The sequence below is a fragment of the Pipistrellus kuhlii genome, unplaced genomic scaffold (assembly GCF_014108245.1).
Source record: "Pipistrellus kuhlii isolate mPipKuh1 unplaced genomic scaffold, mPipKuh1.p scaffold_m20_p_16, whole genome shotgun sequence".
Lineage (NCBI taxonomy): Eukaryota > Metazoa > Chordata > Mammalia > Chiroptera > Vespertilionidae > Pipistrellus > Pipistrellus kuhlii.
Genome location: NW_023425471.1, coordinates 2,887,830 through 2,903,518, shown reverse-complemented (window position 1 = coordinate 2,903,518; position 15,689 = coordinate 2,887,830). Strand labels below are relative to the sequence as shown.

Here is a 15,689-nt window from a genome sequence, read left to right as displayed (position 1 = left end):
TATTACTTTTTATAATGGAAAAATCAATAAAGATATTTATACTTTGAATAATTTAAACAATTTTTAATGGTGAAAATTTTAAAAAGCAGCTAAGGAAGGGAAGGAATGGGCTTGGTTGCAGAGTTTTAGTATAAATGAGGCTAACTAGGACTAGGGAAGCTTAGCATCAGAAAGCAGAGAGGGAACTCCTCTAGTAGAGCCAGCCCATCCAGATAAGGCACATGCAATTGGGGCTGTAAATTGTTAGCATGTGTTTTTACATCTACCATGAACCTCCCTCCCTGAATTATATGACTTGAAAATTTGGCTGTGCCTTATTCATTTTCCTATCTCTACCCACAGTGAGTGGTAAATGTTCACTAAATGATAGTAGACTGAACTTAGAAGACTGAGAGAGTGAGTCAATAAGGGAGAAAAAGTGTGAATGAGATATGAGCAAATAGTGTTACTTCCAAAGACCTTAAAACTTATTCTAATAAAATCTCAGAGAGGAAAAACTGTGTCCTCTACTTGACTAGAGGACTCAGTTAGAACCCTGCTCTTCCACCTTGAAGGCTGCCCTGCATTCACTTCCTAAGTCTTTTCCTCCCCTTCTCTTCCCTCCCCTCCCCTCCCTTCCTTTCCCCTCCCATCTCCTCCCCTCCCCTTCTTTCCCCTTCCTTCCCTTTCTTCCCCCCTCCCCTTTTTTATTATTGACAGTATTACAGATATGTCTCCCATTTTGTCTCTTTTTGACCCCCTCCCGAATCTTTTCCTTTTCCACTGAAGGCATGGAGTGACATCATAATTCCATTTTGAGCTTGCCATTTATAGATTCATGTCTCTCAGTGGCACCACATCATCTCTTCTGGACCATGAGTACAATGCATAAATGTCCATGAAAATCCAGTGCTGGTACTCAAAGATCCAAAGGCAGGTGGTTCATGGTTCTGAGCTCTTGGTTCCATGGGTCACAGTAGGAATCTGATGAGTGCTGTGTGCCCTCTTCACAGAAAAGTTTCCACACTAGAAAAATTGCGCGGACAGTTCCAGGGAGTGCACAGGCTGTTCAAAGCCCATTTGTGGCCCCCTGGATTATGCATCCATGGATCTCATATTTTATTTTAGGATCGATAAGAAGAAATGAGTTCACTGAAAACTAACGTGCAACTGAGTAAAGGAAAGCATATTTCTAGCATTTTGTTCCTGGAGAGAAAGAAGCATAATGAACTATAGATGAGCCAGACTGGAGTGTTGCAGCTATTAGCATGATATTAGAAGTGGAAGGGACAGCTTATTAAAACAGCAGTTGGCATATAGATCTATATAGATATATAGCCCAGCAAATTGTACACTGTCTATTTGGGTGGCTCTACAAAAGTTGGGGCCAAATCATTTAGGTTTAGGAGTGTGTGTGTGTCCATGTGTGAGTGTATGTGTTTTAAACAGCTCACTGAACTTAAAATTTTAAGTCAATATCTAAAAGTAAATAAAGTATTTCATTTCCAAATTTATCTTTTATATCTGTTATATAAATTTATAAATTTATATATTTATATTTCTTATAGACATATATTGTTCAATATTGTTATATCTTTGTTCCTTTTGGTATTTTAGACACTAACTTTTTAATTTTGCTGGTCCTTTTTCAGGGTGGACAAGCTTCATTTATACCATTTCTGGAAATACATATATTGGTAAGTGATGTGTATGCTGCTTTGGGTTCCATTGCAATATAATTTAAATTACTGAAGGGGAGGAAAGATGAACCTTTTTATGTAATTGAATACTACACTTCCTTCTGTCCAGCATCAGCTCCCTTTACATCCTAGTATATCCCAGTACACCCAGGATGGGTCACCACTCAGCTTCCAGCATGTTCAGAGAGGAGAAGACAAACACCAGTCATGACATCAGCCATTTTTTTACTGTGGCCTGTGTGCAGATATAAGATCCAGGCACAATTATGTGGGTTGACACTTGGCTAAGATCTTAACACCTCCAGATTGATAAAGGGATGGAGTTCTAGCAGGCTTCAAGGGGAGCAGAAATCTATTTCCCATGAGGTGAAAGGTGATTTTCTCTTATTCTAAGGGTTGTATATACTAGTATGTCACTTGTTGAGTCTAGTCTAGAAAGGATGTTCAAGACTCAAGCAACTCTCATTTTATAGATGAAGAAAGTGAAATCTAAAGCATGTTATTTAACTTGCCAGGGTTAGCTCCAGGACCAGAACCAAGAGTTCCTCAAACTCACTCCCTATACTCTACCCCATATTCTTTGTACAATGACAGTGCAGTGACCATACCATCTAGCTTGTCATCCTAGCTCCTCAGGGCCACTGACTAACTTCCTACTGCCAGTAATGTCTATGTCCCTTGGCTTGAGGCTTTCTATGAAACCTGGGAAGGCTGTTCTAACCCCAGTTAGTGCTGGAGAATTAACATTCCTGGGAGCTACCTCACTCATCAGTTGGGATGACTCTGAGCCTGTGAGTGAGGCCTTTTCCTAAAGTTTCCTGTGGGATTATGTTCAAGCAGTCCACTGTGGGTGTGTGTTTGATAACACACCCTTCATTGTCTGCCTTTCCTTTCCTAACTTTCTTGGACTGGTGTTGCCTAGGACTGCCTCCCAAATAAACTCCTTGTACTCAAATATGCATGAAAGGATTTGCTTCTGGGAAAACCTAAAGTAAAAGAACCAGCCTGACCCCTCCCCTTTCCTACGCCATATGGACAGTGATGGGTGGTGGGGATGGGGGGTGGGGAACAGCACCTGACTACTCCAAGGTGCAGGCCAAGAATCCTATTTCTGAGACCCTCTTGAAGTTGGGTACTTTCCACCCCCACTTTGGTAGGCTAGCCTCTTCAACATTGAACTTCCTGGGGCCCTAACTTAGCCACCTCCTTGGGCAATATACTGTTAGCCCCAGACAGATGGCTTACTGATAATATATGAAGGCCACACCCAGAGCCATTAAACCATTCTTTATCTTCTCCAAAAGTCTTCAACTGCCTGAAATAATTTTTTTTCCTGAATAATAGTAACACCCATGTATTTTGATTTTATACAGCAGAAATGGGCTTAATCTCTGTTTTACAGAATAGCATTTGAATTATGGGTCAGAAGCAAAATTCTTTTATTTTAGCATTTGAGAAAATGTGAAAAAATTATGGTCGTATCATAGGACCATGTGCACACAAACCATTTTTTGGAGGTAGCATCCCAGACTTATAATTTCAGGAGAAACAAAATAATCTTGCACAAATGAAAAGTGATCAAGAAAGCATATGATTCCTAAGGTGGTAAGGATATCAGAAATGAGTGGGCAGAATGAGTAAAATCAGGGGCAGCAAACTTTTTGTAAAGGGTTAGATAGGAAATGTTTTCATCATTGTGTTGCCTATGGATTCTTCTAAAACTTTTATGTTTTCCCATCTTTTGTTTAAGTCTTTATCCATTTTGAGTTTATTTCTATGTATGGTGTAAGTTGGTGGTCTAGTTTCAAATTTTTTGCATCTATCTGTCCAATTTCCCCAACACTGTTTATTGAAGAGACTGTCTTGGCTTCATTGAATATTCTTGCCTCCTTTGTCAAATATTAATTGAACATAATGACTTGGGTCAATTTCTGGGTTCTCTGTTCTATTCCATTGGTTTATATGTCCTTGTGCCAATACCAGACAGTTTTGAGAACTGTGGCTTTGTAATATAGCTTGATATCTGGTATTGTGATCCCTCCAACTTTGTTCTTTTTTTCAAGATTGCTGTGGCTATTTGTTTTTTGTTTGTTTGTTTGTTTTTGTTTTTTTATTATTATTATTCCATATGAAATTTTGGAGAGTTTGTTCTAGGTCTTTGCAATATACCATTGGTATTTTAATGGGGATTGCATTGAATCTATAGATTGCTTTAGGTAGTATGGACATTTTAATGATGTTGATTCTATCAATCCACGAACACGATATGTTCTTCCATTTGTTCATGTCTTCCTCTATCTCTTTTTTCAGGATCCTGTCATTTTCTGAGTACAGGTCCTTTACCTCAATAGCTAAGTTTATTCCTAGCTATCTTAATTTTTACATTCCTATCTTTGTAGTATAAAAGCAGCCATAAGTAACATGGAAATAATTGTGGTGGCTGTTCCAATAAAAACCGTTTATATGGCCACTGAAATGTGAATTTCATGTATTTTTTATTTGTTGTTATTACTGAACTAAAGGGGTTTGTTTGCCTGCATACATCAAAGCCCAATAGCAGTTTATAGCAAATAAAGTTTTATTTAAGGAAATGGTGCTAATTTTGGAGGCACAGGTGAGCCAGGGTGCTAACATCTGGCTCCCCATGTCTCCTAGTGGAGGCTTATATAGGGGGAAAACATTAATCATGGTGATAAGAGAGTTGTAGTCTGGGTCTTCATTGATTGGTCAGTGCTGGGATAGGAGGTAGCTGATCATTGTAGCTGGTCCTGATGTCAGCCATTGCATTGCTCTTTCTGGTTTCCTAAGGATGTGGTCAGTGGGGTCATTCTGCTTTTCTATGTCTGGAGTGAAACACAACTGAGGCCTAGATATTACCTCTAGTTTGACTAAAATTCTGTTTCTGAGATATACCAACCTGAGGCTTGGTTCCTAAGATTATTTGATGCTGACCAGAACTGTATTGTCCTGAAGGCTCAGGGATTAAGGGACTGGGTGTGAAAGGGGGAAGGAGGCAGGTGAGTCAGGTGTTGGATGATGCCAGCTTGAATCAAAAGGAAAGAAAGGAGAAAAGGTCATACTGAAGAAATTAAGTTATATCATGAAATGCTACTCTCGATATTTTTCAACTATTTAAAATGTAAAAACTTTTAGTGGGCACTACAAAAGTAACATTTGATTCTGGTTAAAATGTTGAAAGGAGAAAGGGGAGAAAATGAACAAATAATTCAAAACCCATTTTAATCAGTAGTCATAGCCTTGTTTTCTGACCTTTAATCTAAGCATTTATATGTAAAAAGCTCAATAGTTCAAGGGGGAAGAATGAATTACAGAATGATTTATTTTTCCATAGGTGAGGCATATTTTCTCAAGTTCTCTCTACTCACTGGCTTGGTCCACCTCATGAACATGAGCCACAATTATAACACATCTGGCAGGAAATGGGGTCAGAGTCTATAGCATGGGAGTGAACTTGCATCTGTCCAGAGTAAACTGGACCTTGGAGAGAATCCAGTTCATAAAATGGGCCTCTTGGGCCTCTGCTTTAGCCAATGAGTGACTGGCCAGATTACCTCATTTGAATATTATCTCCTTCCTTTCCTTCTGTGGACCTCCTAACGGAGATGTTAATGAGAAAAACAAAAGGGTAAAAACAAAACCACTAGAGAAAAAGAAATGACAAAGTAGAAATAGCTATTTAATTTATACTTATTTATAACATCTAGAGAGAGAATTCAGAAAATGCATTCTGACTTTGCCTCAATTTTATCTTCCTTATAAAACCAGAAGGGCACCTGCCAGCCACAGGTGGTAGGAGCTGATAATCAAGTGATTCTTCTTGTCAAAATGTCAAGCACCTCTATTCTGTTTAAATAGTTATCATATATGCACACTTTGTGCATTGGGCTGCATTAAATAGACAACACTTTGGGCTCAGAAAATAATCTGAGGCAATTCCATAAAATGCAGATTTAGGTGGACTATTAAAATAGCAATGGATGCAGGAAGTGCTTGAAAGATGAACATCAGTAGATTTAGAGTATAGACAGCTAAAGTTTTGAACAGTAGAAAATGCTGGATGTCAAAGTTAGTCCAACATTTTAAACTTCAAAGTGAGTATGGTGAAGCCATGGAATGGCCTTCTAATGACACCCTGCAGAAAAGGAGTTAACAGAAATAAAATAAGTTGAGTAGAATTAATACTTTTTTATTTAAAAATATGCATTTGAGATGTCTTCTGCTTGTCTGTGATCTTAATTTTTGATACATTTTATTTTCAAGCCTTCTAAGCTGGCAATTAAACAGCAGCTTTAAGAATGTATAGGAGAGAGATATCTTTGACACAAGACAGCAAGTCCTGTGATCAACCCTCAGCTAAAAGCTTTGCAGTATACAATTTTTAAAAAATCTGAAAACAATTTAAAAAACTACATGGTCAGAAAACTAGTAGATCCCACAGCTACTAGCATTGAACCCCTCCTTATAACTGTAGTGAAAAATGCTATTACACATTAACAGGGAGATCAATAGGATAGAAAAGTTTAGATCCTGTATCCCTGAAGCTTGGGACAGTGTATCAGCCTGGATTCCAGTCCCCTAAAGGACCATTATCAAGCATACTAGTACTGTTGGGGCTTAGAAAATATATTTAGGAATAAAAAATATTTGTCTGTGATTATTGAATTGACAGCTAACTGACTTATGGGTAGTAAAATGTTTCAAACTTATTTAAATAAGTAATTAGGTATTCATGCTTAGTTTGTGCTCAACTCTTTGCTTCTGGTTCTGGGTAGTAGTAAGAAGTGTGACACGACTCCTGGATATCAAGAAAGGTGAGGAAACACACTAGAAGCCTTCCGAATTGACCTCCACTTACCCAAAACGAACTGGTCTAACTACTGTGCTTCATTCCATGGAGATTACCTTGAGTGAGGTCCCTGAGTACCATGATGATCAGCTCCCCTAGCTACCTGCCCATGGCCACTCCATCCAGCCAAATCCAAGTGAACTCGGCAGTTGCTATGAGTGCTCAAAATCTGTTTATGCCACTTGCACCAATAATTGCAATCATGCAGCTTAATTAAATAAGATGTAAATTAATGAAATAATGTGAAAAGTTAGTTTTTCTAGAACAACGAAGTCAAATGCTTTGCAAACATGGATTTAAGAAAAGTTTTGAATTAGTATGAGAGAGGTGACAGTAAAAATTGGGGGAAACTAATAATCTAGGAAGGATCTCAGAGGCTCATTATATATCTGCTTTACAAGGAAAGATAGTGCTTCAATCCAATCAGCAGGATTGCCTTGGCTTTCTTTCTAAAAAATTGCTAAATGAAGGCATTATTTTAAACTTTAATTTAAAATAAAATGTTTAATACAGTTTGTCTTTTTCAGTTAAAGAGCTTGATTAGATTAGATAAGAAGGCTACAACTGTATGTATAAAATTGATGATGTCAAAATCTATGATGGAAGTTCCATAACACGTGGAATAGAGTAACTGGGGCAGCAGTTCTTACAAAGAGAAGTAAGAAAAAAAGGAAAGCTAGCATGTGGAGGAAAGCTACACAGCAATTAATCTCATACTCTAGATGTAGCACTAACTTTAAAATATGTTTTAAAATATTTTGTCCATTTATAACTGTTTAGGCAAACAATTTATAATTCAATTGTTTTCAGTTAAATTTTCCTTAACTGCACTATTAGGTTTAACATTCTTGGCAAAGCTTCTCAATGGAAACTATTTATTATCTGATTTGGCTCCATTTATAATTCAAAATAGTCAGAAACAATAAAATACATTTTCATGGAAACTTATTTCATTCTCAGGAGATAACAAGATGGGTTAAGTAGCATAGAAATGACCTGATGAGAGACTCAGTCTTTGCTTTCCTTGATCCTGTTTTAAATATTTCACAAGAGAATACAGCAGGTGAGGTACACTTAGAATGATTAACCTGGAAACCTGACTCCAGTATCTGTAAGAAGCGTCTCCCTTCCCGGGGAGCATTTCAAAGGGGCTCTTCTGGATCAACATTGTGCTTCCTCTCCGGGATAAGCAGAAATGGCATTTCTTATAAAGCTAGAATAAGCCCTAACTGGCGTGGCTCAGTGGATAGAGCATAGGCCTGCGGACTGAAGGGTCCCAGGTTCGATTCTGGTCAAGGGCATGTACCTTGGTTGCGGGCACATCCCCAATAGGGGGTGTGCAAGAGGCAGCTGATAGATGTTTCTCTCTCATCGATGTTTCTAACTCTCTATCCCCAAACCTTCCCCTCTGTAAAAAATCAATAAAAAATATATTTTTAAAAAATCGAGAGTAAGAACTCATAGGAAAACATGAGTTCTTTGTTTCTAAATAAAGATTTTCTCACAGACCAATGAAGACCATAGTCAAGCAAGCCCCTAATAGGAGGTGCAGAGAAATCCCAATCCAGCATTCTTTTTGGGTGCTGTCTCTTGCCAGCTTACTCCATTAAAATATAGTCACGGGGCTGTAAAATTGTTTGAGTCTATATATCAGGAACCATCCTGCATGATAAATTAGGGGCCAGGAGTAGACCACGTGAGTAATGGATTTTATGTATGAATCAATTGAAGGTAAAGACATGATTCATTGCTCCCAGAAAATCTCAGTAAAGCACACTTAATAAAATGCTGCTCCATGTCACAGTTAAAAATATTACCTGATTTTAAATGAGATTATTCTTAGATTCCCAGAACTCTCATTTATTGTCAAATCCTCGCATGAGTGTAAAATCAACAGGGTTCTATCATTCACTTCCATGGCATTTGTTGACATAAATCTTGGATGGAGAAGAAACCTTTAGTGGTATGCTGGGGTCGGCTCCTGCCAGCTTGCAGGAGCTGGTTTGCATCTCTTCCCTGACCTCACATTGGTAGCTTGAAATTGACCACAGTGGGAGCATTTATACCACATCCATTGGCACATACTGCAAATCAGATTGGTTCTCCCCCATCTTCAAAAACTAGTTTTATTCTTTTAATTTAAATTATTGTTTAAAGTATTACATGTCTCCTTCCCCCCACCCCCATTGACCTCTCTCCAGCTGCTTCCGCCCCCCAGCACATACCCTCACTATCCTACTGTCTGTGTCCATTGGTTATGCTTATATGCATGTGTACAAGTCCTTTGGTTGGTCTCTTACTTCCCTCCCCCCAAACCTTAGAGGCAAAAACTAATTTTAAAAATTGACTAGCACACCCCTACCTCTGGGGCAGAAGTTCTTGAACTTTTTTTTGTGCCACTGACCCTTTTGACATTTGTCAAGGCCCCACCTCTGAACGATGTATTTTTTAACTCATTAAAGTCATTAAAATGTTAAAAGAACAAGTTTGTGATGTAGTTATATGTGTGCTTCTCTGATGGCATTTGAAATAACATGACCCAGCAGTTGGTCTACTCTGAATTCTAATTAGTGATTAGCATCAAGTGTATCTTGAGACAGCTGTAACACTGTAATGTGATATGAAAACATCTGTGGTTTCTACTGGAGACAGAGTCATTGGTCCAGTTAATACTACTGTGCTTTGTTGGCTATATTCATAACTGAAGGAAAGGTCACATTTATCTCCCATCCTAGTTCGTGACTCTGGGTTGAGAACTCTTTCCCTATTATAGAATCCTATTTCATGTTTGCATGCATCAGAATAAACCCTGTTGCTTCATATAGATTATCAGCAAAGTGGAGGATTTCTCTAGAAAATATAGCTATATTTGGACTCCAAGCAATATTCACAAAATTCAAAAATTGTTTCTGTTTATATAATAACTCATTCAGCTATTATTTTTACTTCAATAAGCACTTCCTTATTGATTATTATTGTCCTGTAGGAGTATCTGCCTAGACATTTTTCTGAGCTTCTTATCCAACTTAGAACTTTCTGTTGCCCATTCCCATGGTGGTTCTATTTTGCCTTAGCATCTTCATTCTCTAGCTTGCTCTTGACAAACCACTGTTGTAATCTTCAGGTCACTATATTATTTTACTCCTAGTGAGAATCGTATTAGATTCTCTCTCCCACTGTTGCCAAATCCTTTAGATGCTTTCGCAACTCTATCTCTCAAATCTACCCCTATTTTTGTGTGTCCACTCTCTCAGTTCAGACTATAATTCATTTCCACTTAGATTGTTACAATAAACTCCCAATAGGTTAGCCTAACTTCAATCTTACCCCTGCAACTTAGTCTATGCTCTGCTCCAAGAGTTATTTCTCCAAGATACATTTCTCTCTCTCCCTCTCTCTCTCTCTCTCTCTCTCTCACACACACACACACACACACTTTCATCAAAGACCCTCCATTTTCTATGGATGAGCATGGCCCTCAGGTCTCACTTTGATCTATTTTTCATCTACTTTTTTTCATCTACTTTTCTCATCTTTTTCATCATATTTCCTGTAAGAATGTTCCAGCAATGGTAGAAGATTTGCTGTTCTCCCAGAGATGCCCTACACACTCCCAGTGCCTTACCTTTGCACAGTCTGTCCTCTTATCTAGAATGCCCTCCCTCCTAACTTTGCCTTCTGTGTGGTTCATCTAGCATTGTACAGCTCTGTTCAAGTCATAACTCCTCCACAACAAATTCCTAAGGTCCCTAGACCTGAATTAACCCCTGCATTCTCTGTTCTCTCATTGAACTTTGCTTATCACTTTATTGTTACCTTTCAGACACAATTTCATTTGCATTATTTCATCTGTGTGTCTTAGTACCAAAGGGATAGAAATGTATCCATCTTGAAGATCCCCCCTTCCCCCCACAGCATTTAGCACTGGGCCTTGTTCATAGTTCACTAGCTATCTAACTTATATTTCAATTGAATTATTTATTATTTTGGGAATCTTATTTTGTTTCTGCCAATGACATTTTGAGTTATTTGTATACAAGAAATTTGCTTTGCATTTATTTGTATTTTCTCAGTACTAGAAATTGTAGGTGCTCAATAAATACTTGATGATAGCATTTACTCATTTCCCTAAATATGATTAATTCTTATGAGGCTTATAAGTTACTCAAGGAAAAGCTTTTCTTAGTATGTGATGTCAAGGACTTTGCTTATTAAATGATTACATAAAAAGGTATAAATGGAAGAAGCATAATGCAATATTCACTTCCCTGTTCTTTTCTGCAATGGAAACCAGCCAGTATCAGACTTTAATAATGTACATTTAATCAACCAAGAGATTTAAGAAAAATCCTAAGTCTGTTATTTCTGAAGTGAAATGAATTTTATGGTACTAGGTAGTTAACCAGATTTGTATCCATATGACAAATGCACTATGATGAGTGTTGTATTTAGTGGGTCACCTTTTTTATAGGGCCTGATGATGCACAACAAAAAATAGAACCTCATCACACAGCAGTGCTGGGGGAAGGTGACACTGTCCAGGTGGAGAACAAGGTAAATATTAAAAAATCTTTAATTGCCCAGTGAATAGAGCTTCAGCCTAGGGACTGAAGGGTCAAAGGTTCGATTCCGGTCAAGGATATGTGCCTGCAGTTGCAGGCTCCTCCCAGGCAAGGGCTCTGGTCAGGGCTCTTACAGGAGGCAACAAATACATGTGTTTCTCTCACATCCATGTTTCTCTCTGTTTTTCTTTCTCTCTTTCACTCTCTGAAAATCAATGGGAAAATATCCTTAGGTGAGTATTTAAATCTTTAATTTTTCTTAACTTGTACTTTCTACTACTTTGCAGGAAGATGCCTGAATCTCCAGTGTTTATCAACCCTTTAATTAACTTCTGTTATTTCTATTGGTTTATTTTAAGGTTTTATCAATACTGATTTTTCGTCTTAAAAAATCATCTATGTCTCTATTGGTTACCCCTAGAAATTTGAATCTGGAGACAGCATATCTTCCTTGTCTCTTTCTTTATAAAATTGATTTGTTTTTAGTGTAGGGGAAAATAAGATCAGCCTTATGTGCACATACTCACAGAGAGCCCCCCCCCTTTTTTTAGAAGTCACCCCCATTTTGAACTGAGAGAAACATATGCATTTTATAGTCCTTTTGTGTCAAAGCCCTTCTTTTTAAGTAAAATTTCTGATATTTTAGGAGTCTTAGGAGCTCCTCTCCCCAGATTACCAAGTTTCTTTCCTATGTTTATTCATTCTCTTGGGTGATTCACTCCCCACTATCTTGTGTGATGATGAAGCCAATCTGACTGCTTTGCATCATTCTAATAAAGAAAATTGAAGAGACAATTTTGCAAAAGATCCTGAAAAGATGAATTTCGAAAAGTAGGGATAACAACTGTTTCACTATGCAAGCGACTGGTGGAGAGGCAATCTGACTCTGGTCCTGTGACCCTGGCATTGTAGAATGCAAAGGATTTGAGGAAATATTCTATACTAGAGGCCTGGTGCATGGAATTTGTGTTCTTGGGTGGGTGGGTGGGGAGTCCCTCAGTCATGCCTGTGCCCTCTCACAGTCCAGGAGTCCTTGGGGGATGTTGGACATCCTTAGTGAGCTAGACAGCCATCAGCCTAGCTTCTGGCTGAGTGGGGTCCCTCCTGTGGGAGCATCTGCCTTCTAGTGGTCAGTGTGCATCATAGCAACCGGTCATTCTGCCGTTCGGTTGATATGCATATTAGCCTTTTATTATATAGGATTAGCCCATTTTCCTGGCAGCCCGTCTACTGCTGCCTTAATCATCTGTAACCATGAACTGTGAAGTAAATAGAAGGAAAACTCATGAGCACCAGGTGAAATTCATATCTCAGTGTCTACGCTCTCTGTTATTAGGTTGGCCTTTGTCAAGCTGCCACTTTTGACATACAAAAATGGCAATTTTATTTCTTTCAATCCCATGCAGGAAAAAGGCAAGGAAGCTACACATAAACCAGAACCTACTGATAGCATATTAGTTTGTAGCACTCTCCTCTTTAACTTGATAACCTCAGTTCTTTGTATAATATAGCAGAGGGCACATTGTTGAAATGGAACAGCAGAAAGAAATGCTGAGGGGAGCCAGAAAGACGGGAGACAGCCAGGATAGAAAATAATTGAAACCATCGGTGTATTGATAAGCAGTGCTCCTAGCCCAGGGGCATCATTCTGTTATGTGCACTTCTGTAATTATTGCTGTGTATACACATGTCTGAATTGTAAAGACATTAGAAAGATTTCTATGAAAAATTTTATTTTAAAAATTAACATTTAAATCTGCATATGTTGCTCATATTCATGAAGAGTAGAAAGTACCCTTTAAATCACAACAAAGAAGAGACTGTGAAGGTGTGAATTTTGGCTTTACCACTTGTTAGCTGTGTGACTTTGGACATGTTTCTTAACCCCTCTGAGCTTCAGTTTCTTTGTATGCAATGAAATAATGATGGCAACTGAGGGGATGAGCTTAGGAAGAATATGTGATTACATATGTCAAGAGTTGACTCTGTATCTGGCATATGGGTCAGTAAATTATGTCCAATAAGCCAAATTCAAACCATTTTGTAAATTAAGTTTTATTGGACTAAAGCCACACCCATTCATGACTGTTTGTCTATGGATAATTTCACACCACAATGGTAGAGTTGAGTGGTTGCAATAGAGACTGGATACCACAAAGCCTAAAATATTTACTCTCTGGCTCTTTATGAGGAAAAGATTGCTAATCCCTGGTCTAGTACATAGTGGATTCCCAAAAATGCTAGCTGGAAAATTCACTGATCTAATGAATACTTGTGCTAGATAAATGTTACCTAATGAGGATTCACACCTTATTAGGCCATAAGGTTTAGGGCACAGAACAGTTTTTATAGCAAGCAAAAAGCACTAAAGGACCTTGATTTCCTCGAGCTCCAGCCCAAGGTTATCTTTACCTGGAACTAGATTAGCCTGAGCATTTGTTAAAGGAGGAAAATGTGACTTCCCAGTGCTTCCCCCAATCCCATTTGTACTGATTTATGGTTAAGAATGAGGAGTTGATACACTCCCTGGCTTTCGGCTAGCACTCAGAGAGCAGATTGTCTTCTGTTACCATTACTCTGAAGTCTTCCATGGCAGGCAGCAACTACAGGAGGCTTGGTTTATGCTAGGTGTGAGAGTCTTTCAGCCAGACCCTTTGACTTATTAGAGGAAGTCCTAACTCCAACATTGGCTTCAACGTGGCCTTAACTTTTTCAGAGTACCAATGGGCCAAAGCAGCACAGGGAGCCTTATCTCTTCTTTCTTTTTTTAAAAATTAATTTCTTTATTGATTAAGGTATCACATATTTGTCCTCAACCCCCCATTCCAATCCCCCCCTCCACTCATGCCCCCACTCCCCTATTGTCCTCGACAACTGGTTAGGCTCATATGTGTGCACATAAGTCCTTTGGCTGATCTCTCCCTTTTATCCCCACCCTCCCTTTGAGGTCCAACAACTCATCTAGGGGAAATGGTGAACAACATAGACTAATGAACAAGAACAGACCCAGAGATAAGGAGCCATGGGTCAGACTGTTGGAAGCCTTCTCTCTTAAAACAGAGGCTAGGCTGTGCTTGTCACCCTGGAACAGTCTCTGTTTCAAGAGATAAGGCTCCTTGTGCTGCTTTGGTCCACCGTCAGTAGGTGCTCTGATTGCCAGGATGGCTCCATGATCAGGGGCACATGTGTTGTTTTTTTTTTGGAAAGTTTTGATCTCACCTGCATCCCCATGTTTATAATACTATCATATTCAGAAGGCCGTAAGCTTCAAGGATTAGCAAATTTACTTGTTGTTAGTCAAGGTAGGCAATCCATTCCTCACGGGATGTCATCAAAGCCATACTTGAGAGTAATGGCACTCTTTAACTGGCACCATTCATGGGGAATTCATTAAATTAATACAGAGTAACATTTGATTAAAATAAATATGGGAAGACAAAAATAAAACAAAATGTCCTATTAAAGTTAGAGGTTACTTTTTTGCTTATTTATGTGTAAAAATTCATACCAAGCTATTAATTTTTATTTTTTTAAAACTATTTTATTTTTTCATCACCATTTATCCCCTCTATGTTCTCTTCCACCTCCACCCATGCCCTTCATTCTTACCACTGTCACCACATTGTCCATGTCCATGTCTTCTCTCTCTTTCTTTTTTGCTTTTTGCTCAATCCCTTCACCCCTCAACACCCCCTACACCGGAGCTTTCTATATGCTCTCTATCTATGATTCTTTCTCTATTTTGACAAGCCATTAATTTTTTAATACTATTAATAGTTCATTGTTTTGTCTTTTAATTGGCCTACGCAGTTTAAACAATGAACTCTAGTAAGAACAATTGTGTGCAATTAAGTCATGCTACAACTCAGTTTCTTTCTGGTAACTTTTTCAGGTAATATATCACTATAATAAATGTACTTGAAGCAAAAGCATGCCCTTAGATTCATTCCCAGAGTCTAATCAATCAAACAAACCATGACTACATACTTGTAGTGTAGAAGTTATCACCACTTTAAATGAATCATGGAGCCTTCATCTGGGCTTTACTAATTTATTGTTGGCATCAGTGGAGCCCAAGACATATCTTGGCAATAAGATTTATGGCCTAACAAGAGCAATTTGTAAAAATAAATTATTAAGTAAACACAGAAGGGCATAACTCTGAACCAGGAACTCTGAGAATGTGCACCGAAGTAAAATCAAATAAAAAAGAAAACATGTAAAGAAAAAGACATGGTCTGGGCTCCAAAAGATCATGAATGTTAGTTGGGGTAATTATACATGAAGCAATAAGTGGGCCTCTGTTACCTTTGTATGGGGTCTTTCATCAAACCCCAAAAAGGCATTGACTTAGATTGACAAGGGACTCACGTGTTAAATAGGACTTTCATTCTTTGCTTTTGCACGATTTCCATCATTTGACATACTACTCATGCTCACTCAACATAAACGGGACTTTTCAAGATAACAGCAATTGGAACTTTTAACTATATCAGCACTCAACTGAATATCCAGAAAGCTGATTAGCTTTCACTAGTTAAGGAAAGAGAAAAGATACATTAAAAAAAAAAAAAGACACAA

The 15,689-nt window shown here is 38.3% G+C and overlaps 1 protein-coding gene across 1 annotated transcript in view; it reads left to right on the top strand.

The window, feature by feature from the left end:
* The window catches only part of PIR (pirin), a 74,681-nt gene that overhangs the window by 51,898 nt on the left and 7,094 nt on the right, over nt 1–15,689 (top strand). The window contains exons 7-8 of the mRNA XM_036439535.2: nt 1,632–1,676; nt 11,018–11,100. Of these exons, the coding sequence (XP_036295428.1) occupies nt 1,632–1,676; nt 11,018–11,100 (128 nt within the window). The remainder of the gene's footprint in view (nt 1–1,631; nt 1,677–11,017; nt 11,101–15,689) is intronic.